Raw genomic sequence first — 27975 nt, forward strand, 5'->3', positions numbered from 1 at the left:
TGTGCAAAAGAGCATTGAGCCCAAAGAATTGAAAGCAGGGACTCAAAAAGATACTTGTACACCTGTGTTTCCAGCAGCACTATCCATGACAGCTAAAAGGTGGAAACAACCCAAATGTCCATCAACAGATGAATGGCTACATAAAATGTGGTGTGTGTGTGTATATATATATATACACTGGATGTGTGTCACACACTGGAATGTTATTCAGTCATAAAAAGGGAAAAAATTCTGACACAGGCTACAACATGGATGTACCTTGAGGGCATTATGCTAAGTGAAATAAGCCAGACACAAAAGGTCAAATATTGTATGTTTCCACTTATATGAGGTAATTGAATAGTCAAATACATAGAGACAGAAAGTAGAATAGAGGTTATCAGGGTCTAGGGGGTGCGGGAGGATGGAGTTATTGTTTAGTGGGTACAGAGCTTCTATTTGGGGAGATGAATAGCCTCTGGAGAATGGTGATGGTTGCACAATATCATGAATGTATTGAATGCTTAATGCCACTGAGTTGTAGACTTAAAAATTGTTAAAATGGTAAATTTTATATTATATATATTTTGCCAATTCTTTTTTAAAATCTATTAAAAAAAAAAAAAAGCACTGAGCCCAATGCTTCCTAACAACCCTTCCCTCTTTGTATTCCAGGACTCTGGTGTCTCTGTCCCAGGCTGGAGAAGGGGAAGGAAGGGAGAGGATACAGGCAAAGAGAGACAGCCAGCCCCAGAGGGCCCACCTGTACCTTGGCTCTCATAGTAAACAACTCCTGCAAAGTGGTTGATCCCAAACTGGGTCTCATGGTTGTTCTTGGGAGGAATGTAGTTCGAGTTGAGCTTGTGCTGGGAGTTCAGCTTATGCAACATGGTAGTGTCCGTGCCCTGTGGGAACCAAGGAGCAACTGTCAAACCCACCCTCTTTTCCCTGCCCCACTCTCCACCAGGCCCTATTGCCTCTCCTGCCCCATGTCTTTTGACCCCTTCTTCTGTCTCTCCCAAGAGCTTCCCTCCCTTTATTTATACCCCACACAGGAGCTATCTGAGCCTCCATTTCCCCATCTGCTAAGCCAGTGAATTGGAATTATACAAACTTGAAAATACATTCCAGTTTATAAAATCTATTTCCCATGATTGAAATCATAAACGCAGCCCCTTCCCCTACTCCAAAACATATTCTGTGTCTGGAGCACCTATTCTGTGCCAGCTGCACCTATTCTGTGCCAGCTGCATGCTTGGATCTTCATTGTTTGGTCCAGGACCCACTGAACTACAGGTAATTCACAAATGTCAGATGAGTGCGCTTGAACTGGCCCCACAGCTGCCCTGAGAGGCACATATCATAGGTCCCATTCCACAGATGAGGAAAACTGAGGCTCAGAGTGTGGAGGGGACCTGTTTGCCCCGCCCTCCTGCAGGCCCACCTTAGGGAACTTGCTCTCCTCGTCGATGAGGGAGATGATGTTCATGGGCTTGTTGGCAATCATGTCCAGGGCGTCCTGGTTGTCCGTGAACTCGATGTGCAGCCAGTCGATGGTCTCCAGGTCATACTCCTCCTGTTCCAGCTTGAACACATGCCGCACGAAGAACTGCTGCAGGTGCTCATTGGCAAAGTTGATGCAGAGCTGCTCAAAGCTGCAGGAAGGGGCAGAGGGCACAGGGGGCCGTGGGCGGGGGGCGGGGGGTGGTTCAGGCCCTGTCCCGCCGCTCAGGGGCCAGCCCCAGCTTGGTGTGCAGTGTGCCCCTGGCACTTCCCATCTCGGCAGTGGAGCAGCAGTGCAAGTCCAGCCCCCTCCATCACAGAAGAGGACACGCAGACCCAGCGAGGACACGGCACTTGCCCAAGGTCACTCAGTGAGTCAGAAGGAGAGTTAAGGCTGGAGCCCTTTTTCCCTGCATGAGCAGGCCCTGGGAAAGGGCTGGCAGATGGGCACCACACCCCTGGCAGAGCACCCAGGAGAGGAAGAGCCAAGGTGCTGGGGAGGTGGGCCTCAAAGAGAGAGCCAAAGCGTCAGCACACATGGGAAGGGGGCTCACGATATTTGGCTTGACCGTGACATCTCTGAGCTACCAACTCAGGGCTCTCCCAAGTGACAGACACTTCATGTCTTCCACGTGGGTGTTTTGGTGGTGGGGAGGGCCTTGAGACATCTGAACAATACGGGAATGGAAGTGACTTGCCGGGGTCTCACAGCTAAAACTTGGGGCGGAGCTGGCTGCCTCCAACCCCAGCATCCCCCTGGGCCTGCTCCATCCATCTGCCCCTCACACAGCCGCCCAGTGGGACACCAAGTGTAGCCAAGACCCCATCTCAAGCTTGGCTCAGGCCCGGCCTCACCCGCGTTGAGGCACCTCGCAGCTTGGACACTGGACCCATGGGCAGTGGGGACTAGAACGTCCGTGATGGTGTCAGAGCCTTCCCTCTACCACCCTGGCTGGCCTCAGCTGACTCAGGGACGGGGGCGGATGGGGAGGAAGGGGAAAGGGCCCCCCAGGACGTCTGGAGTCAAATTTTCCAACAGCCTGGCAGCGCGTGCTTGGAACCAACTAACTGCAGTTTAAAGGGAGAGATGTGACACAAGTCCAGGTTGTAGAAGAAAATTCCCACAGAACACAGCCCCACGTGGTACCTGTTCACGGCAAAGTTCTCAAACCCAAAGATGTCCAGGAGGCCGATGGACCGGCGAGTGTTCTTCACTTCCTGGGAGGGGGGCTTGTAAATCGCTGCGTTGATCTTGTCCACAATCCACACAAAGAGGCGCCCGTAGATCCCCTGAGGGGAGCGGCAGCCACGTAAGCCACGGGGCACAGCCACAGCCTCCCGGAGACCGGCCAGGCTCCTGGGCCTCCGTGGCCTCGCTCCAGCCCCTTCCTGCTGCATGAAACCCCCAAGCCTTTATTCCAGCTGCTCCCTCCGCCTGGAGCACCCTCTCCTGCCTGAACAATTCCTGCCTATTTTTCAAAGCTCTGTGGAGATACCAGCTCCACCAAGAAACTTCCCCTGACCTCGCAGTTTGGGCTCCCATCTCTCCAACCATCTCTGTCTCCCCTTCAGCTCTGACTGTCTCGAGGGTCCCAGAGCCCAGCCTGCCACAGGGGAGGGGCCCCATGGATGATAAAATGGAAGGACTTGGGGGCCTCCCCACCTGACCCAGACCCTCTTTGGGGTGTTCTTTGGAGAGACCAGAGAGGGTATCCCCTGGGCTGGGAATAGCACAGCAGACTGAGTGACCAAAGATTATGATTCAGCATGAAGCAGGCCAGGGGTGGAGGGCCTCAGGGCACCAGAGCTGCTGGGGTCCCTGAAGCACACAATGCCCAGCCCCTTGTGGGACAGACCACCGCGATTCAGGGGAAGGCAGACTCTCGCCCAGGCCCCAGAGAGAGACAGTGGCTGGAGCCAGACCAAGGGCAGACCGGGGTCAAAGCCCAGACATCCTCCCAGCTCTGCGGCCTCCTCAGCTCCTGTCCACCAACAGCCCGACCTCCCGTGGGGCGTGGAGAGCCAGCGGCCGCTCCACCTTGACAAAGGCGTCTCGCACGTCCAGCGCCTGCTCCCTGCTGAGCGGGGTGGACACCGTCTCCCCGCGGGTGATGAGGGTGCGGCTGGTCAGGCAGTTCATCAGGTCTGGGGGGTTCACCTAGTGGGGGGACAACCGGGCGCTCACTCAGCCACCCGCCAGCCCGTCCCTCCCTCCGCCACACCTGGAACCCCTCCCACTTTCCCCGCAGGCCTTACTCAGATGCCCCCTGCACTGGGAAAGCCCTTCCCCACCGCCCCACAGCCAGACCCTCCCCAGTCATCACACCCACCCAAACCGCACCCAGAGGCAATTGCTCTGTCCTCAGCAGCCGCCTCTCATCTGCCCAGCACGTCACCTGTCCCTCCAGCACTGCCTCTGACTCTGGCCTTATTTATCCCAGTTTTCCAACGCAAGGCAGAGCCTACTGAATATTTACTAAAAGACTGACCCACTCAGGGCCCCCATGCCCCACACCCTCCCCGGGGCAGCCGCACTGGGGCCCCACTCCTTCTCTGAGACCCGTACCCAGCACAAGTTCTGCACACAACCGGTTCTCAGTGTTGACCTTCTAGAACTCTCCAGGCAGAGGGCCCCAGCTCCTGGAGCCTGAAGTCAAAACTGTCCCTCCGAGAGAAAGAGAAGCAGCCGTGGGGACAGAAGGCTCTCACTGACCTCGAGCAGGGACGCGGCTGTGGCCAGGGACGGGGAGAAGAGGACCTCGCAGGCATCCAGGTTTTCAAACGTGCGGTCTGTCAGCAGCACCAGGGCACAGCGTCAGGCCAGGGAGGGTGGGCGTGGGGGAAGGGGACAGTCTAGGAGGACAAGGTGGCTAGGCCCACTCTCAGGGGGATGCCCTGTCCACAGCGGGCATCAGCACCATGATTAAATGCTTTTCAGGGTTAATATCGGTTTGACGAATGTTGTCACCATGAGCCGTGGGCACCATGAGGGTAGCAAGCGTCTATGCCCAGCATCTGTCTGCATGCCTGACATCCAAGTAGCAGACACTGGCAGTCACGCCCCCTCCCCCACGACCCCCACTCCAGACCCCCAGAGCAATCAGGGGCTCCTGAGACAGGCTTGGTGAACGTGCATAGCTCTGTGCCTGATACCATCTGCCCTTCCCCAAATGTGCCCTGCTCTCTCAGGCCTCAGGACCTTTGCACAAGCTCTTCCTTCTGCCTGGTGCACCCTTTCTCCATGTCTCTTAGTCTTTCAAGACTCACTAGATTGTGAGCTCCTTAGAGCTGAGAATCATTCATTCATTCACCAAGCAAACTTTCCCAGACCTCTTACTCTGTCCTGGGACCATGCTGGACACCAGGGCAAGAGCAGAATGGACTTGCTGCCAGCCTCAGTGGACCACCTCCCAGCCTGGCACATTGCCGGTGCCCAGGGAGCGTCAACTGCGTGAACGTGTCCCCTTCCCTAGCCTTCCTTCTTCTCTGAAGATGGCTGTTCGGTCACTCACCCTCATACTGCAGGTTGCCCAGGTGCAGGATGGCGGCCAGGAGCTTTGAGATCTCCCAGTTCTCTGTGTCAGTGAACATGAGCACCTTCATGGCTGAGCGGATGTTGGCATACTCCTGGCTGTCTTCGCGGCCCTCACAGGTTATGCAGTTACCCTGGCAGGAAGGGGTGGGAGAGTGGGGTGCAAGAGGGTGTCAGGGAGGCCACAGGTACCTCCAAGGAGGCAGTGCCTGGGCTGAAGAGCCCTCTCTGCCCGGCCAGGCCAGCCTGGGTTTCCAAGCACTCCTTCCCCTATGACTCCTCCAGAAAGTCTAGGAAGCTCCTGGCTGGGATTCTCAAGAACACATTTCCCACATCTGGGGAGCCTGGATGCCTCTTCTTCCCATGGGTGAGGGAAGACGGGTCGCTGATACCAGTCCTGCCCCCATCACCCTGCCTGGCAGTCACAGCACCAAGGCCTTACCTTGCCCCTCCTGCCCCCTGGACATCCACCCTCAGGGACTTGAACCCCTCACCAGGTGCAGCCTGGGGTGGAAGGTGAGGGGTGGTAGCTACAGACAGGCAGGGCATCAACTGGGGTCTGCCCCACTGTGCGTGCCTATGAGACCCGTGTGTACGTGCGTGTGTGTGTGTGTGTGTGTGTATCCAAGTGCGCCGGCCAGCTAAAGGAAGTGTCCAGGCCTGCCACACCTACAATACACACACTCACACACACACATCCCTTTGCTGTCCCACATCCCCCAGGTGCCGTAGCCCACACTTGTGTCCATGTGGCTGGCCCAGCGTCGGTCCTGATAACCAGGCATGGGCTCCCCCCGGGGAAAGGGAAGCGGGCATCCCCCCAAGCCAGCCTGCTGTGTGCGTGGCCCACCGCTGGTGCTGAGTGGCAGCAAAAAGTGGCCTCAGGCCCACTTTTCCTTGGTGGCCAGACAGCAACAAGAGGCTGGCACCAGGGCCCTGCAACCAGCGAACCTCTGAGGCTGACGCCACAGCAGCCTGCACCCCACAGTCCTGGGGGTCCTGGCAGAGGTCCCAATCCTCAAAGACTAAAGTATCACAGCACACGTGTGCAGACAGGGCCAGCTGTGTGTACACGTGGGCATGTGTGTGTCTACGTGTCCCTGGGTCTGGGACGTGTACACATTTAGGAATGCGTGTGTCTGTGGTGAGAATTCATCTACATGTGTGTGCAAGCAGGTGTGTGCCCACGTGGGGAACAGGCCTTATGCTGGGCTCGGGCCAGTCAGAGGATGGAAGGACGCCCACAAGGAAGTTCCCACCCATCAGGCCTGGAGCTGGGGAGAGGCTGGGACCGGTGTCCCCCTCCCCAGGTGCCCCACGTGGGCCTCACCATGGCCAGGTAGTTATAGTCCGTGGCCTGGCCCAGGCCCAGCTTCTTCTTCTGCTCCTCACTCATGCCCTCCAGCATGCAGTAGAACACGTGGTAATTCCTTTCGTCGGGGGCCTGAAAATGTGAGCACAAGGTGTTGGGGGTTGGGAGGGCAGGAGGAGGCCATCCTGAACCAGACCATCAAGCAGACTGTAAACAGCTTACTGTTTTAACAAGTGCCATTCATGAAAAAATCCTCATGGGGGGGTTTCCTGGTGGGATTTCAGGCACTGAGACAAGTGAGCAGCAACACAGGGACAACCAAGGCTACGCAGATGGTCGGTGTGCACTGCACACCCCCCTGCAGCTGGGAGTTCTGCGCAGGTGCAACTCTGCCCAGGGCCCGGGCCCACCTGGCGACAGACGCGTGACTTCTCCAGCAGGTACTGCTCAATCCTGGCGCCCTCGATGGCCCCCCGCTTGTTGAAGTGGATGTCGATGTACTTCCCGAAGCGGCTTGAGTTGTCATTGCGGATGGTCTTGGCATTCCCAAATGCTGCAGGGTGGGCAGAGGGTCATGGGTCACCATCAAAGTCAATCCCCCCCCCCAGCCACCCAGCCCCGCCCTGAGAGCGCTGGCCCTACCTTCCAGGATGGGGGTGGCTTCTAGCACCTGCTGCTCGATCCACGAGTGCTGCCCACTGATGGCCGCCAGGAACTGCAGGATCAGCTTTGTGCTCTCTGTCTTCCCTGCCCCAGACTCCCCACTGCAGAGGAGGCCCCGGGCAGAGGCAAGACCTGTTACAGCCCGAAACGGCTGCCCCCTCCAACCAGCTTCCCATCTGTAAAATGTGCTGACACAAAGGACCTTGCAGGCCTGGGGGAGGTGAAAGGAGCTCTGTGCCCTGCCACAGCTAAAAGTTACCTTCCTTCCCCTTCATTCAGACACACACACCCCTCTATCCATATTGCCACACAGCATGTCATGAACTAGATGCTCGATCAATGTTTGTCATTTTACCCTGTGCCCAACAGAGAACAGGAGCCTGAGGTTGCAACTGACCATAACTTAACAGGAGCCAGCAGTAAACAAGGTTGGCCTCAAAAGCTAACATGAGCTTTGGAAGCATTAATAGAGATATAAGGCCTGGGAAAGGGGAGGTGATTCTCTATCTTATGAGGCATTAGAAGGAGCACAGAGCAGGAGTTTTAGGGTCTAAGCCTGGAGCTCCTTGCGGGTCCTGGGCTGCCCACCTGATGATGCAGCACTGGTCACGGCTGTTGCGCTTCATGTTGAAGTAGCAATTGTCGGCAATGGCAAAGATGTGGGGGGGCATCTCTCCAATCTTCTTGTTAGTATACTGGCGGATGTGTTCTGGCGAGTAGATAGAGAGCAGCTGGTAGGGGTTCACAGCCACCAGGATGGAGCCTGTGTAGGTCTGTGGACAACAAGGAACAGGGAGCTCACCCCTTCCCACGCGGGAGGCTCTGACTCTAGAAAGCTCTCAGGCTCTGCCCTGCTCCATCCCTCTGGAAGGGACAGCACTGGCTTTGGAATCACAGGGATCTGGGGTCAGAATCCTACCTCCCTATGAGCTAGGGGTGGGGCCTTCAGATTAGCATTGGGTTGGGCTCACAGTAGGTGCTCAGAGACATCTGATGAAAGGAGGGAGGAAATGGAGAGGGAGGGAAGTAGGGTCTCAAAGCCTGGATTTCCTTATCTTTATCTGTAAAATGGGCATAGTATAACTGTTTATGAAGATACAAAAAGATGGTGGACTTTAAAATTCACAGCACACTGCAGGTAATCCTCAAATGCTGGCTCCCACCTTTGCCTCTAAACCCTGCATCCCAAAATTTCAGAGTGAAATACACAACCTGGACCTTTCCAGAGTGGAGGAGTTGGGCTGGCGAGGGGGCGGAGTGGAACAAAGCCATAAAGAGCTGAAGCAGCTGGGTGGGCCCCAGTCTCTGCAGCACCGCCCCTGTGCTCTCGGGTACAGAGCCCCTCCAGCCACCCTGGACAGGGTGGGCACAGGGGCCAAACACCTCAGAGAGCCTTTTGGAGGCTTTCTCTCCTTGGGCTCCTCTGTTAGTGCACCTCTGTGCAAAATTTCCTGCTGTGGTCCCAGGCCCTGCCACACAGGGGGTAACAAGGCCTGGCCCTCCTGCCACCAGGACACAGTGAGGCCTTGAGGGGTTACTTCTCCTTCACCGCCCCCGCCCCTCCCCACTTCAACTCAAAAAGGTCAGCCCCAGCTTATAATTGGTGATGGATCTATTGATATCCGGGTGCCGAGGGGTTGAAGAAAGATGTGACTATGCAGGGGAGGTGACAGCCCCGCCCATCCCCTCCCATCCAGGGCTCAGTGCATCATACCAGAGCCACAACCACATCCCAGAAGCCTCAGCCCAAGGTGGTCATGCAGGGAAAGCACTGCTGCCAGCACCACATGCCAGGGCAAATGCCCACCCCAGGACCAGGTGTGTCCACGCAAAGCTGCCCTGGGCTGAGCTTCCCAGACCCAGGCTTCCGTCCTGCCAGACACCGCCCTTCTGGGCCCCAGAGGACTCTCCTCTCCCACCCCGGCTCTTCCTCCAAGCAGCCCACCCCAGAAGCAGCTGAGCCTCACCAGGCTGACCGACCAACCTTGTGCCAGAGACCAAGCAGGGAGCGATGCGGTGGGATGGGGAAGGAGGCTGGTGGGGAGCCACCAGACCAAGCACATACCGAGAGCCAGAGCCAGCTCTGTGCTACACTCACCCGCCCTCCACAGCTGGTCTGAGATTGGAAAGCGGGAAGAAAAGGGAACTCGTCAGTGGGATGGGGAGATAAGGATCTTCTCCACCAGCGACACCCCCACACAGCCCAAGGCTGGGCTAAGTGCCCAGAGCCGAACCTGTCGAACTCTAGCCCCAGGATGCCTCAGCCACGTCTCCTACAGCTCAGCCCTGCCAAGTGGTGGGAACCAGTTAGACTCTGGTCCCCAGGCAGGCGAGGCAGCCACAAGGAACATCCCTACGGCAGATCACTTCACTTCTCCAAGCCTCAGTTTGCTCATATGTACAAGGGGATGGTTAACACCCACCTCCGAGGGCTGTTGTAAAGACCAAAGGGTACCACAGGTGCATGGTACAGAGTCAGCTGTTCACAAGTGCCACCTTCCTTTCTTTTGAATACTTCCTGAACAACCTGATGCTCAACCACCTGACCTGCGATCACCACGTGGCCTGAGGCTGGCTAGGCTCCATGCAGTCATTCAAAACCCTGCATTGGGGCACGCGGGGAAGCTGACAGCCACACGCTGGGTGCAGGGAGGGAGAGCCTGGGACCGTGGGAGCTCACACCAGGCACATGGATTCCTCGAGATGCAGGTGGCGAGGGCAGGGTTGGGGGGGGGGCAGAGTGTGGATGGCTCGTCATTGGGAATCGAGCACAGAGGCGTGATAGGGCAGGACATTTGGGAAGATTGCTGGGAAAAGGTCACCCTGGCAGCTGAGGAGGATGAATAGCAGCTACAGATGCTGGAGGCAGAGACACTATTTCAGACCCAATGAACCAGTCAACAGGGGAAGTCAGAGCCAGACCGAGGTGTCTCTGAGGACAGGCTTGGAGACAAAGCCCAGGGCAGGGGCAGTGCCAGAGTGGGCAAAGGGCGTGCTGAGACACCACGAGAAGCCTTCCAGAGGCTGGGCCTGGACTCTCTTCTCCCCCTCAGGGCTTCCACGGCCCTCTCTACTCTGCCCACAGCCCAGAGGGCCCTCCCAAGCACTAGGCCCCTCAGCACCCTGCCTCCTGGAGGTGCCCCTCCGCCACTTGATGTCCACCAGCCTGTCCAAACCAGAGCCCATTCTCCCCTCCAACCCTGCTCCTTGTCTGCCTCCCAGCTCCACCAATAGCGCCGCCCCCATCCTTCACCACTGTCCTTCACCCAGGCGGGACACTGGGATGGCTCCCTCTCCTTCATAACAATGCATTTCTCTCCATGGGCACAACCACCTCCCTGGCCAGGCGCCTCCCCTCTGGGCTTCCGGCTTCCACACTGCCCCCCTACAATCTGTCCTCCACTGGGAACTAGGGGCAGCTCTTTGAAAATCTGACTGTGTCATCCCTCCGCTGAAAACCTTCAGGAGGTTCCCCGTGGCCTCAGGAAAAAGGCCATATCCTTTCCCTGCCCACAAGACCCCTGAGCCTATCCACATCTCTACAAATGACCCAATTTCGTTCCTTTTTATGGCTGAGTAATAGTTCATATAGATTGAAGTAACTCAGAAAGAGAAAAACAATTATCATATATTAATGCATATATGTGCAATCTAGAAAAATGGTACAAATGAACTGGTTTGCAAGGCAGAAATAGAGACACAGATGTAGAAAATAAATGTACGGACATCAAGGGGGGAAAGTGGGGGGGGATGAATTGGTAGATTGGGGTGGACATATATACGCTAATATATATAAAATAGATAACTAACCAAAAAAAAAGACCTGTGAGCCCTGTGCCTTGCCAGCCACATCCCACAGAGGCTTCCTCCACATTAAAGCTTCAGTTAAAGCACCACGCTACGGGGCTTCCCTGGTGGCACAGAGGTTAAGTATTCGCCTACCAATGCAGGGGACGCAGGTTGGAGCCCTAGACCAGGAAAATCCCACATGCTGCAGAGCAACTAAGCCCATGCGCCACAACTACTGAGCCTCTGTGCTATAACTACTGAAGCCCGTGCACCTAAAGCCCATGCTCTGCAACAAGAGAAGCCACTGCAATGAGTAGCCCTCGCACCACAACGAAGAGTAGCCCCTACTTGCCGCAACTAGAGAAAGCCCGTGTGCAGCATCAAAGACCCAATGCAGCCAAAAATAAATAAATAAATAAATTTATTTAAAATTAAAAAAATAAAATAAAAGCACCACGCTCCGTCCCCTGCCCCCTCAGCCCAGCTAATGCCTGCTCATCCTTCAGGTCCAAACAGAGATGACCGCCCCCCCCCGCCGCGGGAAGCCGGCACCATCCTGTGTGACCCATCACAGCCTGCATGGTTCCCATCACTTGGCCCCCTGACTCCTTCATAATTCTGGTTCGAGGGCTCCGCTCCCGCCTTGCTCTTCTCTCTACCTGGGGCCCAGAACTGTGCACAGTGCTTAAGACACGCTCAGCAAGTGTTTGGCAAGTGAACGAACGAGCGACTAAATTAATGGATGGAGAAGAAATCCACTACTGTCCACAGGAAACAGCAAGGAAGGGAGCCGAGGGGACAGGCCTGTCGGCAGCACTGTGGCAGCCCTGCCTACACGGACAGGAAGGATGGCCCAGGGCTGGGGCTACTGGGAAAAGCACGCAACACTGTGCGGAGCAATGCTATCATTTGTGCAGAAAAAAAAAACTTAATTATATGTATATATAATTTAATATCACATATATATGTAGTCTTTCTCTTGGAGGACAGATAAGAAGTGAGTAGCAGTGGTTGTCTCTGGGGCAGAAGAAATACTTTTCAATCTGTAGCACATATACCCATTTCAAACTAAATAATAAAAATGAAGCCTCTTCCTTCCCCCAGAGGACCCGACCCAGCAAAAGGACGAGGACACACCACCTGCCAGCAAGATCCCTGTCGGGCACAGGACTTTGTAGCTTCCAGGCCATCACTCCCTGTACTGTCTGAAGGCCACAGCGAGATGTAGTCATGACGCCCCTCTCAGATGGGAGAACGGAGCCTCCGAGAAGGGGCGGGACGTGCCAAGGTCACAGAGCAGATAAGCGGGGAGGAGGATGAAGGAGGGACTCTGGCACCAGAACCCCAGTTCTCTCCTCCCCACCTGGGTGCCCCCAAATCCCAGGAATTCACCTGCGAGACTGTGGAGCTGGCAGCGGCAGAGGTAAAAGAAGTGAGGAGCTCGGCCACTGCTGACAGTGAGACTCAGGCCTGTCCTGCCTTTCTCTGGGCCTCAGCACCCATCTGTCCCCTGAGGCTCTGGGCACTGCTCCCTGAGCCCCTCTGGCCCTGTGTCTCCAAGGGTTTATGGTCAACAGAGGGTTAACTACCCAATACAGGCCTCTTGCCAAGGATCCAGGAATAAAGCCTGCCATGTGGGGCCATGGGCTGGGGTAGGAAGGAGATAAGGATTACTTCCAAGCCCAGGACATAGCGCACAGGTCCCCAGGGGCCCCCAAGTCCCCAGGTGGAGATCAAGGAGCCTCTCTTGGGCCAGACACACACCCCAGGAGATATGGTAGGAATCCACCTCCTTCAGGAAGCCTCCAGGCCTGCTAGCCCTGGGGCCTCTCCCTTAGCAGTCCATGGAGACCAAGACATACATCTTAGACATATACACCTTCCCAGTGTCACAGAGGCACCCACCCCATTGTTCCAAGGGATGGCTGGGACCAGAAATGGGTAGGGACTCCCCAAAGGCAACCTGCCAAGACCTGGATCCGGGCCCCCAGCTGCCAGACCAGGGCTCCAGCCCCTGTTCAGCATCAGCCCTGCTACCTGTTCCCCACAAGACCCAGAGATAACCCCTGGCCTCTGGGACCACCCAGTGAGAGGTTGCTAGGTGTCCTCGGAGGGCTCTGCCCCGATTAGGGTGCCTGGGGCTGACTTATGGCCCTGGGGTGCTGTCCCTCAGGCTCCTGGGGGCAGGCCAGCTGGATCAGGCAAGCCCTGGGCAGACAGTCAGGGACAGAGCGTTCTCCAGGCACAAGGCTGCGCATGGTGTGGTAATCTGAGGAAATCCTGGGCGCATGCGGCTATGCCCCGGGTAACCCAAGCCATGAAGTGACCAGGGGTTGCCATGGGTAGGGACAGGTATGGTTTCTGGGTGGGACAATGGCCCGGCTGCTTCTTCAGAGCCCTGCTCTAATCCTACTTCATCCACGCAGTCACAGAATCACAGACTCAGCAAGTCAAGGAAACCTCCTCAAGCCCTATAATTCTGGAGCACAGCTTTCCAGACCAACAGACACACAGGATCTTAGGCCCCCAGACTATCCAAGCTGGGGACCTTCCAGGTGCTCTGGCTTGATTTCCAACCATGAGTCTCTGAACGAGAAAGACAGCTTCGGCACCTCATCTGGGCTCCATATCCATGCCCCACCCACCCCCACCAGCACCTCCTCTCCCTCACCCCAAAATCACTTAGAAAGGTTACTAGTGAAACTTTAATGAGGCAAATGGTGCAGACCTCAGGGTTTTCTGGAGAATCCATAAACCTCTGGGATTTTTGTCTATGATCCCATAGTCAACTTAGGTAAGGCCTATGTCTAGGCTGATTTCTCTGCTGGCTGCCAGCTAATCAGTCTACCCTCAAAACTTCACAAGCAAGGGACTTCCCTGGTGGTCCAGCAGGTAAGAATTCAATGCTCTCAATGCAGGGGGCCCGGGTTTGATCCCTGGTTAGGGAACTAGATCCCACATGCATGCCGCGACTACAAGTTCGCATGCCGTAACTGAGAGTCCACATGCCGCAACTAAGAAGACTGCATGCCACAACTAACAGCCTGCATGCGGCAACTAATAGCCTGCATGCAGCAACTAAGAGTCCTCATGCCACACCTAAGTCTGCATGCCACAACAAAGATTCCACATGCCACAACTAAGACCCAGTGCAGCTTAAATAAATATCTTTTAAAAATTAAAAATAAAAAAAAAAAATTTAATTAAAAAAAAAAAACTTCACAAACAAGATCCTGGACTAGCTGAAGTTTTTTCCTCCCCTCTCCCTTTTGAATCATGTTTTTGCCTTTGTCCTTTGGTTCAGTCTACCAACTGACTCCCTCACATACGAGGAACCAGTTTGCCAGCAAAATTACTAAACTGCGTGCAAAATAACCAACTACATGCCTCTGCGTTAATCTTAGACATGGTCTGTGGGGTCCCTAGTAGAGACAAGTGCCAGCTTACTCAGCTCATGCCTGTGAAGCTCCCCCCACAGGAGTTTGCATCCGTGCCTCCGCCCCGCAGCGGCCTCCTGGACAGGCAGGAAGGCAGGCTCCCACTCGCCTCCAGACCCAAGTGTCAGACCCCACCCAGGCCTGGGTGAATGGCCACGGAGAGCCCCAGGACCCTCCTGTGTCCACCTGCTGTCCAAGGAGCGGGGGTGGAGGGAACTGCCAACAACTGGGGTGCAGACACCAGCGGGTCCCATGGGGTAGCTCTGGCCCAGGCTCAAGTCCTAGCCCCACCCCACTGTCTGGGTGACACTGCTTACATCTGGAGGTGCCATCGTGCCCTGCCCTGGGGATGAAGGAAGGGGTGAGACGGGCTTTGTCAGTACTAAGGGGCTCCCTGAGGAGCCCACTTGCTGTGCCTACACAACCGACGTACGTCAAGGACCCAAGCACAGCCTCTTCTTGGAAGCCCCAAGCTGCCGAAGGACCCAGAACGGGGAGGCTGGCAGAGGGCCTCTCCGGCAGCTGAGGCACCAGAGTTCTGGGGCTTTTGAGGGCCCAAGAGCTCCTTGCTGTGCTTCCTCCAGCTCCTCAGACTCTCCCAGCCCTGTCTCCCCGGCTCCCCTTCGCGGTCCTGACAGCTCACTCTCCTGGCACTGTCCTGCCTCAGGCCTTCTGGGCATGCAGTGTCCCTTCCTGAACGCCACTTCCACTGGCAATCAGGAAGTGAACTGGGAGTGAGGCCTCACTCCTACGGACCCTGAGGAACCAGCTCCACACCTCTCTCAGGCACTTATCACCCGACACCTCCCCTGAGCATGCCCGGCCTGGGGACCTACCTCAGGGGGCTCCCTCCTGCGCTCTCCTGTTGTACCTCCATGGCTCCCTTCACTCTTGAGCTGTTCAGTGACCCCAGTGCATAGCTCTGGGCCTGGTTAAGCCTTGTGGAGCCTCAGTTTCCCTGTCTGTAAAATGGGACTATGGGATTAATTCTCAGAGGATGGTCCAAAGATCCCTAAGGATCCCCAAGACCCTTTCAAGAAGTCTGTAAGGTCTTGTCTTTTCCACCTCCATATCTGTAAGGCTAGATTTTCTTCATACACTTCAGCCAAAACAACATCACATCAATCTGGATGTGAAGCAGATATGAAAATCAGGTTGTCTTCTATTACTAAAGACCTTTGAAAAAATTGTAAAACAATGCCACTCTTCTTACTAATTTTTTTATGTTGGCAAATATATTTTTCGTTAAACTATGTTATATTATCCAGTAATGGATTTTTGTGGTTATTTTTAAGTGAATTAATAATTTTTAAATGTCTCAGTTATAATTTCTAATATGGTAAATATCAATAGATATAACACACAAAAACAAAAGCTATTTGAGGTCTTCAGTAATTTTTAAAAGCATAAAGGGTTCCTGGAGCCAAAAAGCGTGAGCATCTCTAGACTAAATGAACTTAGGCTAAAGAGACCTTCTTGTTCTGATGGTCTCTGAGCTCACCTCTTGGGATCAGCTCAGCCCTGGCTGAGTGAGATGCTCTTTATTTGTCCTCCTGAGTTTCAAGGTGGGGACGTGTGGGTTGTGTGTATGACTGGTTCTAATATCAAAGTTTTGGGGAATCAAGGAGCATGTTCCATCCTCTATCCCCTTCCTGAAGATATAGACTTCCGACCCATCCTCTCTTGACCTTGAGGACCCATGGCAGGTCCTGACCCGACAGCAAACCCGGGGAAAGCAACAGCTCCCCCATCCCTGGGCAGAGCACGGAGCCCGTTGCTGTCCCCTCCCTGGTCTGGTCTCCCAGCGGTTTCAGCCATCTCCCTATAGAGGCACGTGAAACTGTGGGAAAAATTTCCCCGATCTCCAATCACAGCCCACACAAGTTAGAGCCCAAAAGAGAGGATGAGTCACAGACAGAGCGGTTGCAGGCAGGGGCTGAGTCCCTGGTCCCAGACGGCCAGCTACAGAGGCTGGACGGGGCTGGGCTGCAAGTGGGAGGGACTGAAAGTAGGCGGGGCTGCTGGCGGGTGGGGCGGCACTCACGTAAATGAGATGGTCTCGGTATCTAATTAGCAGGTTGCGGAGGATGCCAGCTTCATTGAGATCCCCCAAGCGGATCATGTCCTCCACGCCATGGACCGACGTGGGGTGCATAGGTTTGATGTGCCTGGCGTTCTGCGGCGAGATCCAGTGTTCCTGCGGGGAGGCGCACAGGCTAATGTCAGCTAGTTGCGTTCTCCTGGGGCACAGGCTGCATTCCGCTAGGGAAAGGTCCCAGCAGGGACGGGAACCCGGGTCTCTGCGACCCCGCAAGGGCCTTGTCCTCTCCTGCGGCCAAACACTATCAGTTCTAATTGGTTGGCTCTTAGGAGGGTGGTAGCGCCCACCTCCACCATTCACGGACTGCTCTTCCTCCTCTTAGCTGACTCTCTCTGCAGACTAAGAGGCGGGCATGGCAGGGACACTGGCCATCCCTTATGGTTGTCATAAAGGGGATTAGTCTCTCCAGTCACTTTACAGGATTGAGTGAAAAGTGTAATCATTGGAGACAGACAGACTTGGCTTCAAATCCAAACTCCGGGAAACAAACGTACAGAAAGTTATTCAATATAGTGCAATGTTTCCTGCTGCCACGGGATGGCAGATGGTTACACAGCTGGGCCTTGGTTCTTTCACCAAGCTTGCAAAACCCTGGTTTCCTCTGACCACTGGAAGCCTCCCCTCCCCCAGGTGGTCTCCAGCACCCTCTATTCCCAATCCCAGCTTCTTAGAGAAGTGAGAATCTCTCCTGTGCTCTGTGCTGTGGCTACAACCTGAGTCAAGCCTCCAAAGCCCTCTGGAGCCCCCTCCCTGTTCGTAGATGCTAGAACCCTGGGAGCCTCAGGACCAGGCAGAAAGCTGACTGGTTCCCCAGGCAGGGATCGGGGCCTCTTCTGGGCTCCCACATAACCTGGGTCTCCCATTACAAGGCAGTAGTCACACTGGGTTGCCATTGTTTGAGTGCAGTTCTGGCCCGGATCCCTCAACTTTCCCCAAGGCTGGTTCCATGTCTGCGATATCCCTGGTTCACAGTGCCTCATACAGGGGCCAGGCACGAATGACGTGGCAGGGAATCCCTGATGAGACAGATGGCTGGCTGGTGACTACTAGGAACCAAGTCTGAATTAAAAGCGGAGTCCCAGTCATGGAGAGACCCCAGAAGCCCCCTATTTCAGCCCCCTCACATCACACGAGAACACAGGATTGGAGGACCAAGGCTCTCAGAGAGGTGAGAGACAGGCCAGCCATCGTCCATGACTCCAGTTTCCCTGGCATTTCATGGCACCTCCTGCGCCAGGGGCATTACATTCCAGGTCAGGCTCTCACACAGCCCTGACGTGAGTGGGCCGGGTAGTGAGATCAAAGAACCGCCTGGACTTTCCAATTCCATGTGGAACGTTCCTCTCTCCCACCCTATTTCTTGATAAAAGCAGATCCAATTGGAAAATTCCCTTTCCCTGACTCATCCTAGGCCCTGGAGTGGGTCAGAAGGGAGAGCACACCAGGCAGGCTGTCTGCCTTTCCCATTTGACCCCAACCTCTGGTCTCATAATTCTTCCCCACGACACTTCAGCACAGAATTAAGAGGTGGCTCAGCCACTGCGAGACCCATAGCCCTGTGCACCTCACTTTGCTTTCCTGAACCTCTAAGACCTCGTCTATGAAATGGTAATGAGATTAACAATCCCTGGGACTTCCCTGGTGGTCCAGCAGTAAAGAATCCACCTTGCAATGCAGGGGATGCGGGTTGGATCCCTGGTCAGGGAACTAAGATGCCACATGCCACGGGGCAACTAAGTCCACATGAGCTCACGCACCTCAACCAGAGAGCATGTGTGCCACCAACTACAGAGCTCACGCACCCTGGAGCCTGCGGGACACGACTAGAAAAGAGAAAACCCACACGCCACAACTAGAGAGAAGCCCACGCACTGCAGCAAAAGACCCCACAAGCCTCGATGAAGTTCCTAAGTGCCACAACTAAGACCCCCCGCAGCCAAAAAAAAAAAAAAATTCCTTTTTCTTGGAAATGTTAGGAGGGTTAATCACTACAATAATGACCAACCTTTGTTTCACTCCTGCCAGGTCTAAAAAGCACTGGTGCCTGGTAATTGCTCCACCAGGGCTGGGTATTATCACTCCAATGCATTCTAGTTTTTGTTACAAAAGAGATGTATGTTCTCATTTGTTCCTGTCAATTACCTGCCCCGTTATACAGTGAGGAGTCACACCGGAGAGGTGCAGTGGCGTGCTCAGCTGGACGGCAGAGCTGAGCCTCTCCCCACCCCTCTCCTGCATGGAAGATGGCCCAGCTGAAGTCAGCACCCCTCAGGTCAATGTCCACAGACACCTACAGCACAGACCAGAGTGTAACCAGGGCAGAAACAGAGGCCTGGCCCTGGAGGCATACCAGTGAGAGACAGAGAGAGAACACGGCCAATTCTAGAGCCTGGGGACACATTTGAAAAAGAGCTGGCCTGACACTGAGCTCGGAGAGGCAGAGACCACGTGCTTTGTAGAGGAAGGGAAGAAGGGGTGCATCTGGCAATGAGAACAGCTTGGAAAAAGGCAGAGCATTAGGACTCCAGCGAGGACTGGAACCATGACCTTTCATCCATTCAGCAAGTCTTTACAGAGAACCTTCTCTAGGGAGATCTTTTGTTGTGCTCTGGGGAACCAGATGTGACTCCCTGGTCCCTGCCCTCAAGTTGAGGAAGTCTGTGGGCAGACAGAGGGGTCAAAGATGATGGCCTGGAGGTGGAGGTAGGGAGGGAGCGGGAGCGGGAAAGGCTGGTGAAAGAGGAGACCAGACACCCCTGGGGGCCCAATGTCACTGAAGCAAACCCAGCCCCCTAACCTGCTCCCAGCCAGCCAGCCATGTCCCTCCCCCACTGCAGCCCCCATTCTCAGGTCCTCGGTGGGGGCGAGTGGGAGGGGACCGCTGGGATCCAGTGACACAGTTACGGGACACCATCTGACATGCAACATGACCCAGGTGAAACTCAAGCCTGCAGACAGTGTTCCTGGGCCCCACCCTGGGGGTTCTAGGCTGGTTCATGGGCCTGTCGGTGCTGCTAGCCAAACCCATGCCCCCTTCTGCAGCTGTAGCCTCACAGAGGCTTCCTAGAAGGCCCTAGAACTGGAGCCTCTGGAATGATGTTGCAGGCACTCCATTTCTAAAGCACAGGGGACAAAAGTGTGGTTGACAGAACCTGAGCTCCAAAGATGCCACTGAGATGCTGGGAGAGAAAACATACACACAGAGGCCAGAGGCCCCGGATTCTGACCCCAGCACCATCACTCACTAGCTGTGTGACTGGTCCTGGGGGTCCCTCTCTGGACTCCGGTTTCCCCTTGGGGTAACAGTTGCTGTCCTCCCTGCCTTTCACAGACACTGTGAGGACATAAGGATAGAACCTGGCCTACCTTTGGGTTTTCAAAGGGCTTTACAAACCCCAAGGCAGGTATCCCTGGGGACTGCAGGGATAACAGTGATATCCCACCTCCTCCATTGTCAGTGCCAGGCCTCCAGGGCCCTGAGCTCTCCCCTGACCCCTAACAGAGCCTTCTTCTCCAAGTCACTGCACCCTCGTTCACCCCCATCAAACTAAGAGGCTAGGATAGGGACTGTCAACGTCCCCAGCACTGGCCACAGCATCGGACAAAACTCATACTATGGTAGAACTGAATCTCCCTGGTCCTCCATGTCCCCACTAAGCTGTAATCCTGTTCTCTGCACCACATTTACATGTGCCCCCGCCACATACACACACGGCACACACATGAACACACGTCCAGAGCTCCCAGGCTTCCCCCTGGGCCCTCATCTGGGCCACCCGCCTTCTCTAAGGCAGGACCCTGACTTCAGACTTTTCCTTCCCTCCCCAAGGCCCCACTCTCACTGCCTATCAAATTTGCACTTCCTGTGCCCCTTCCCTTCCGGGCCACGAGAGATAAAGGTTTCATCTGTTAGACTGATTCCAGGGCAGCGCCAGGGTGGACAATGAGTGTGTGTGACGCCGTAACCCCACAGAACGCGAGCGGACACTTTCAGACTACCTCCCACTTTTCTGAGGCATTCACATGTGGTCTCACATACGAATCGGTAACCCTGTGAGACAGTTACTATCTCCATTTTACAGTAGGGGAAACTGAGGTTCAGAAGGGAAAGAGATTGGGCCAAGGTTGCATAGCTAGTAAGTGGGCGGGATGGGATTTGAATCCAGTCTGTCTGACCCGTAAGCATCCCTGTACCTGAGGAGCTCCCAGCCTGGTGTCACCCCCTGCCCTCACCGTACACACCCGCACGCCCACACAGACACACATCTCTAATACCAGGCAGAATGGACTGAAGCGCTTGTGGAAATAGAACAGGTAGCCTGGGGTAGAAGGGCAGGTTCCCTCCCTTGGGGGTCATGGGGAAAGCTCCATGGAGGAAGGGGGTTCTGAGAGGCAGAAGTGGGGCACAGGTACTGCCTCCATCCCCTTGAGGCAGGTCACTGCCGGGTCCCTGCCTCAGGTCACCTGTCAGTCCGTTTCCCCGCCCAAGGCATGGGGGGAGGGTGGCAGCGGGCTACTCACATTGCCTTCATCGTCCACCACCTGGATCTGCCCAGAGTCACAGAGCTTCACCACCGCCCCGATGGGCACATCAAACTCCTGCCCAGATCTCAGGTCCATCCAGACATGGTCCCCCTGGGGATGAGAGAGTCCCAGGCCAGATGAGCAGGGAGGGAGATGGGGCACCCCTTCCAAGCAGCGCTGTGCCCACCCCACCCCCCATCAGCACCAGAGGATCTTGGGCCAACCACAGAAGAGGGAAGAAAAGGCAACTGGCACTTGTGGAAGCCATGGTGCCAGACCCTGGGCTGGACACTATGCAATGTCATCAGTCCCTCCTCTGTGGCAGCCATAACTGTCCCCAATTTACAGATAAGTAAGCAGAGGCTCAGAGAAGGGAAGCGCCGAGACCACACAGCTGGGCAGCTTCAAGCCCAGGCCTGTCCAAAGCCCGGCTCTCCTCAAAGCTCTACATGCCACACATGTACAGCAGACTCACTGAGGTTTAGGCAGAAACAATGAGGCACCCAAACCACTTCCCCTCTGTCCTAAAGGAGGCGTCCCCCCAGGACATTCAAACAGCCTCTGTCAGCGTCTTGGTCAAAACTCACAGTCATAATTATGACTTCCCTGCAGCGATGCTGCTCTTTGCCGGGCCCCATGATATACGTGGACACTGCTTTCAGCCACACCGTCTCCTGGCTTATGCGGACATCCCGACCTGGGCAGGGGGAGTATTATATTTGTGTCCCCTGCAGTATTCAGCACAGGGCCTTGCTCTTACTACACGCTCAGTAAGGGTGCAAAGAAGCCAAATCTACAACCCAGAGTCAGAAAATGGACTTAGAACAACCCCTTTCAGCACGGATGCATTCAACATGCATGTACTGAGCACCTACTGGGTACAAGGCACTAATCCATCTAAATGCTGGGGATCGAGCAGTGAGCATGGAGTCCACATTCTAGTTGGGAGGAGACAAAACGAACAACTGAGCAAGTCCATGGTCACTTGGGATGGCAGTAGTGCTGTGATGGAAGTGAGCACCCTAACGCTGGGGAACGACAGAGCTGGCCAACCGGAGACTCATCCGCCGGGGGAGTCACTCTACGGAGGAAACCTCTGGGCTGAGACCTGAAGGGCAAGAAGCAGCCAGGCTAGGCAATAGCAATGGTAGAAATCTGGGCAGAGGAAATGACAAGTGCAAAGGCCCTAAGACAGGGAGGAACAGCAAAGAGGCGGTTGCAGCAGGACCTGACGAGAAAGAGAGGTGGGCAAGATCCAGGACTCACAGACTTCCGCTGGCCTGGAGGTAAAAGCTTGAATGCTATTCTAATCTTTTTTTTTTTTTTTTTTCTTTTTGGCACACGGGCTTAGTTGCTCCGCAGCATGTGGGATCTTCCTGGAGCTAGGATCGAACCCGTGACCTCTGCATTGGCAGGCGGACTCTTAACCACTGCGCCACCTAGGAAGCCCTCTAATCTTAATAGGAGTAATCTTTTGGGGGTGTTCCCAAATTCCCCAGAAGGGTAAGAGGACCTAGACATCCTAATAAAAATATAACTTCCTATCAAGTGGCAGTTAGAAACGTAACAGCTGCTAAAACTGATTTACAGTGAAATAAGCCCATGGGAATGGCCCAGTGGAAACAGCTCTGGGCTATGAGACTGGGATCCAGGACCTGCTTGGCCTCAGGTAAGTCCTGACCTCTTTGAGCTTCAGTTTCCACATGCCTCAGTGAGGCGTGGGCTTGGTGAGTCCCAAAGTCAACTCTTCACTGTTTTAACCTCCTTCTGTTCCCATCAGAATCAACTACTTTTTAGCCACAGCTGCCACTATGGGTGTTCACTTCATGAGAGGTTAGCACATGTTAGAAACAAGCTAGCTTCAAACCCAAGCTTTCTCCCAGAAAAAGTTAAAAAAAAAAAAGAGAGCCTCTGGGAAGGGAGAACTCATGTGTTTGCTGAGCATCTACTGTGTGCCCAGGTTGCATGGCTGCATCCCATAGACTGCCCCATTTAACCCTCATGACTGCTTTAGCCCCAAGTCCAAGCTGAGCTTCTTGCCACACTCCTTGCCCTCTCTACATGCCGGCCCAGGACCACTTGACACACCCCTGCTCAGGCTGTTCTGTTCCACCTGCCCCCGTCCCACCCCATCTTTCCACAGAGTGGACACCAACACAAAAGCAAACAGCAACTCTTCCCTGGCCCCTCCTCACTGACCCACCTTTCTCCTCCTCCTCCTCTCCAACCCCTGAAGAGTTAGTAGATATTTGTGGAGAGCCCACTGTGGGTCAGTGTCACTCCAGGCTCTGGGGACAGAGCAATGAACAGATGGGGAAGCAGAGTGCCTAGGAAGGGCAGGCCCAGGTTGCAGCTAGATGAGGGGGCACTCGGAGGACGTGGGCAGCTCCAGGGCACACAGGGCCCTGTGAGCCATGGACAGAAGTCAGACTTTCTTTTAAGTAGGACAAGAAGCCACTGGAAGGTTTTAAAGTAGGAGAGAATGGCACGATGGATTTACATTTTCAAAACCTCACCCTGGCTGCTGTGTAGAGAATACAGGCGTTCCTCTAGACTCCAGGGCCTGTGCGCTTGCCCCTTACAGCCAGCACCATGCTGGGTCATCACCATATGTGTCCACTTCCCCCCAGCCTGCAGGCCTCTGAGGGCAGGGCTGGTCTGAGTCTTCCAATGGTGATTCCCAGAACCAAACATAGAGAGACAGTTTTTCTCTCAGTGAGACAGAGAATCAAAATGTGCAAGAGTGTATATGTGAGCATGTGTGCGATTGTGTAAGAGGGAGCATGTGACAGAGTTCATGTATGAGAGACAGAAAGAGAGAGACTACCTGATTCCCAGAGACCAGCGGTGGTGGGCAGTGGCACCAGGACATTGCTCTATGCAGACTCAATACCCCGGCAATGGACCAGGTAGTGACTTACATGCTTCCCTGTAATTAACTATCTCACTGAACCTCATGACAATGCTTAGGCAGCGGATTCTATCTCTACTTCATTTCCTCAAAGAGGCCAAGACATGTGTCCAAGGTCACACAGGTGTTTTGCGGTAGAGCCAAGAATGAAGCCCAAGCCTGGCAAACTCCAAATCCAGTGCTCTCTCCCAACATCCCCCGGCCCCCACCCTGAACCCAGCTCTGCAAGCAGAACAGGAAGCACTGATGGGGACCCTGGCTGGAGATGGTTCATGGACCCAAAAGGCAAACTGGAAGCTCCAGCTGAGGGCAGCACAGCAAACAGAAATGACTAGAACCCTCTTAGCCAAGGACTTTCACCAGGAGGGCTGTGACAACTTTCTCTGCTCTTGGTCTGAACTTGAGGAAAGAGGCTAAAATGGCAGCTAAGAAACTTCAGGGAGGAGTCTGGGGCCTGAGAACCTCTGAGGCAGACAGTTCCCATGGTCCCATGGAAAGTCCTTGGGGCATCAGAATGCAGCCAGGTTGTAAGGGTACCCCCCCCCCCTTTTTTTTTTAGCCACGCTGCACAGCTTGCAGGATCTTAGTTCCCCGACCAGGGATTGAACCCTCACCCTCAGCAGTGAAAGCACAGAGTCCTCAGCACTGGACAGCCAGGGAATTCACTCCCCATTTTACAGATGAGGAAACTGAGGCCCAAAGAGAGAAAGGAATTGGCCACAGTCATTTGTCAAATCAGTGACTAATAAGACTGAGCATCTGCAGGGCAGAGCCTGGACCAAAAACATGGTGGGTCAGGAGTCACTGGATGGGTGAGGGAAGGAGGGGAGGAAGGAAGATGTAAAAGAACATGATGCTTTTTTGAGGGGCAGGAAGAGGGAGGAGAGGAAAGGGGCACTGGGCTCAGGTCAAACCCCAGCAGCCCCTCCCATCCCCACAGTCAGTCTCCAGGCAGCCCATGACCGCGTCTGGCCCCGTTCCTACCACCCCACTGTGAGGGGCACCCCACTAGGGCCTCACCCAGAATCAAAAGTTCCATTAGTGATAGACACCTGCCTCCATGTGGCTGTGTAACCTGGGGCAAGTTCCAGCTTCTCTGCTGTCAGATGAGTGGCTCCCAGCCCCATTCCCTAGATGGATTTGCCTAAATGTTTTCAAGGTACCCCACAACCCCAGTGGGGCTGCCTTCCAAGGAAGCCAACCCACATCCACAATGAACACATGGTTGAAAGACTGGGGTTCAGGTCCTAGTTCTTCCACTAATGCTGTGTGAGCTTGGGTAAGTCTCCCAGTCTCTCTGGGCCTTAGTGTTCACCAGCCTTAAAATGGAAGGAGTCAGTGCTTGCGAAGATGAGACACTCGGTGCAAAGAGAAGTTGTCCTTGAGGTCCACCCGCCTTCCCTCCTAGGCATGAGTCCAGGATCAGATCAGTATTAACTCCCCACAGGGCCTTAGCCTTTTATGCCTCTTTCCTCCTCTGGGGCAGGGCCTGAGGTTCAGTCCCTGTTTATGGAATGCAAAGGAGTCTGTTTCAGGACATCCCCCATCCCCCATCATGACTCTGGGACATTAGTTGAATTAGTCCCGTTTTCACAGGCGGAAAAGTTGTTCTAACTGACTTGCCAGGGGTGCCAGTGAGCAAGGAAGTGTCCGGTTGCTACGCTTCAGTGGAGGAGGGGACCCACGGGCCACGCTTTCCTTCTACCAGCTGGTCAACCAGTCCACAAAGTCTACCCAGCCCCCTCAGTGCACCTGGAGGCGCTCCCCGCTCTGGACCCCGGGAAAGGCAGGGAAGCCCTTTCTGGGCACTGGCCCATCCACCTCCCGTTTTCCAGCTGCAAAAGCTCCCGGCTGAGGGATGCGTAGCCGGGCCAAGCTCACGCCGGGCGTCTGGGACCGCACAGCAGCGGAGGGCCCGGGCCTGCGTGCACCCTGGGGCTTTGCGACCCTGCGGCCCGCCTAGCTCCAGACAGGCGGGGAAACCGAGGCCCGGGTCCTCCGGGCGCGTCCTCCCCCTCCCGGCCCGGGCCTCACCGGCAGGACCGCGTACGTCTTCAGCGCCTGGTTCAGGCTGCGCACCAGCGCCCACTTGCCCGGCTGCTTGGCGCGCGCCTCGGCGGGGTCCGCAGCGTCCGCGGCGCGGGCAGGGTCGGCGGGATGGGCAGGGGGCTCCATGGCGCGGAGGGCCTGGCGGCTCTACGGCCGCAGCACGTCTCCAGCTCCCTAATTCACCTAATCCCGTGCGCGCCGTCCGCCGCCCGCCGCCTGCGGGGAACCCTAAACCCGGCCATCTGCCGCGGGCCCATGGCAACGGCGGCTTAGGTGACGCCCGCGGGCGGGAACGGGGAGGGGGCGCCCGCGCCGCCCCGGCCCCCTCCCATCCTGGCCGGACCCCGACACCCGACATCACCGGGGATTCCGGACCGACCTCACTGGGACCACAGCGTGCGGCACCCAGGAACCGAGCTGCAGGCCTCAGCATAAACGAGGGGCCTGGAACCTCACTTTGACCGCAGTTTTGGAGAAAATCAGTATGTTTTCTACAGAAAGAAACGTGGGGATGCTATGGAGTGGAACGCAATAAACTTCGTGAATTTTTTAAGACTAAAAGGAAGGTGTGTCAAAGATCTTTCTGGCCCACTGGCTGCCTCTAGGGAGGAAGGACAGATGAAAGTCTTGAGGTAGGAGGGGACTTTGTGGGGAAAGCCCCGGAAGAGTCTGTCTCTGGTCCTCACCAGCCTCTGAGGCCAGCCAGCTGGTGATCTCCAGCTCAAAGAGGAGGCACCAAGGCCTAGAGGAGGGGTGTCCCCTGGTTCCCCAGGACAGCAAGCCACCCCTAATGGCTCAGCGCTGACCCCACAGTGGCCCCTGTCCCGCCCAGGAGGCGTGGAATGCCCTGGCCCTGTGACTCTCCTCCTACACCTGCGTCCTCCTGTCTCCCTACTTATCTTTATCTTCCTCCCCTCTTTTCTTCTATTCTCTCTTCAAGGGCTCAGTCTTGGCCCTCAGCACTGTCTGGAATCTTGGAAGCCCCAACAGTCTGTTCTAGACAAGCAAACCACAGCAGGGAGCCGGGGAATGGCAAGGAAGGAAAGAGTGATGCCTCACACAGAACCCAGAGCTGCCCCTGTGGACCTGAGCTTCCTTCTACCCCACCCCGCCATTCCAGCCTGGAGGACCCAGCACTCTGCCACCCAGCACACAGCTGACTGCAGTGATTCCCACCCACTTCCTGTGCCTTCTTAGGGACCTTGCTCTCAGGAGGGGTCCTTTCCCTAGTTAAGCCCAGAACAAGCACACCTACCCCTGCCCACCCACCTAGGTGAGTCCATGGGAACAGGAACCAGACCCTCAGACACAGGGAGGTGCTAGGGGTGGACTTCCAGGCATCCTTCCATTTGTCTATTTTAAAAAACCTTCACAGGCTCAGACTAAAGCCTAGGGAGCACCATCCTCAGAGCTTCCAATCTAGCGGGGGGGGGGGGGGGGGGGGGGGGGAAGAGCGAGGATGGACAGACCCAGACACAGATAAGGATGCACCACCAGATAAGGGACAGATTAGCCCTGGAGAGATAGGATAGCATGGCTGCTTAGAGGTTGGACTCTGGAGCCAACTGGTTAAGTGCTGGCAAGGCCATTCACATGCTGTGCGACCTTGGGCAAGTTCCTCAACCTCCATGTCCTTTTGTTTTCTCATTTGTCAAATGACAGGATAACAGTACCTCATGAGGTGCTTGTGAGGGTTAAACAGGTTGTGTGTAACTTAGATCAGTGCCTGTGAGAGCAAATGCTGTGTGAGTGTTATTATTAACTGAGCAAGTCATGTTGTTGTGGTGTTGTGAGTTTTTAGGCAGACATGAGGGAGAAGGGCATTCTAGAAGAGGGAACAGCAAAGCACAGAGAAGCAGAGATAAGAAGGAAGAGATGGTAAAATAGGTCTGATGGATGGAGAGAGGACCCCTGAGAGAGACCGAGTAAAGTACTGAGAGACTGGCCCTTCCCAATCCAGACCCGCTACTTGACCCCCACACCCAGGTCACCCCTGAGATAAAGCCTAGGAGTAGGCCCCTTCCCTGCAGGTGGCTGCACACCAGGTCCGAGAGGCAGGTCTAATGCCCCTGGGACCCACTCTGGCATCACACCAGATTCTCTCTCAGAGCCAGGGTTCACTGCTCCCTCAGCCTTGTCTCTTGCTGCCTGGCCACACAGGACAGGGCGTCCCAC

General features: G+C 55.3%; 1 protein-coding gene across 1 annotated transcript in view; it reads right to left on the reverse strand.

Moving 5' to 3' along the window:
- Positions 1 to 27975, reverse strand: part of MYO7A (myosin VIIA) — a 99663-nt gene that overhangs the window by 62182 nt on the left and 9506 nt on the right. The window contains exons 3-14 of the mRNA XM_057748595.1: positions 20838 to 20951; positions 16260 to 16412; positions 7578 to 7762; positions 6969 to 7090; positions 6737 to 6879; positions 6345 to 6458; positions 4995 to 5148; positions 4196 to 4272; positions 3521 to 3640; positions 2630 to 2772; positions 1424 to 1634; positions 749 to 884 (exon numbers count right to left, since the gene is read on the reverse strand). Coding sequence (XP_057604578.1) covers positions 749 to 884; positions 1424 to 1634; positions 2630 to 2772; positions 3521 to 3640; positions 4196 to 4272; positions 4995 to 5148; positions 6345 to 6458; positions 6737 to 6879; positions 6969 to 7090; positions 7578 to 7762; positions 16260 to 16412; positions 20838 to 20951 — 1672 coding nt within the window. The remainder of the gene's footprint in view (positions 1 to 748; positions 885 to 1423; positions 1635 to 2629; positions 2773 to 3520; positions 3641 to 4195; positions 4273 to 4994; positions 5149 to 6344; positions 6459 to 6736; positions 6880 to 6968; positions 7091 to 7577; positions 7763 to 16259; positions 16413 to 20837; positions 20952 to 27975) is intronic.

This window comes from Hippopotamus amphibius, chromosome 9, assembly GCF_030028045.1.
Source record: "Hippopotamus amphibius kiboko isolate mHipAmp2 chromosome 9, mHipAmp2.hap2, whole genome shotgun sequence".
Taxonomy (NCBI): Eukaryota; Metazoa; Chordata; class Mammalia; order Artiodactyla; family Hippopotamidae; genus Hippopotamus; species Hippopotamus amphibius.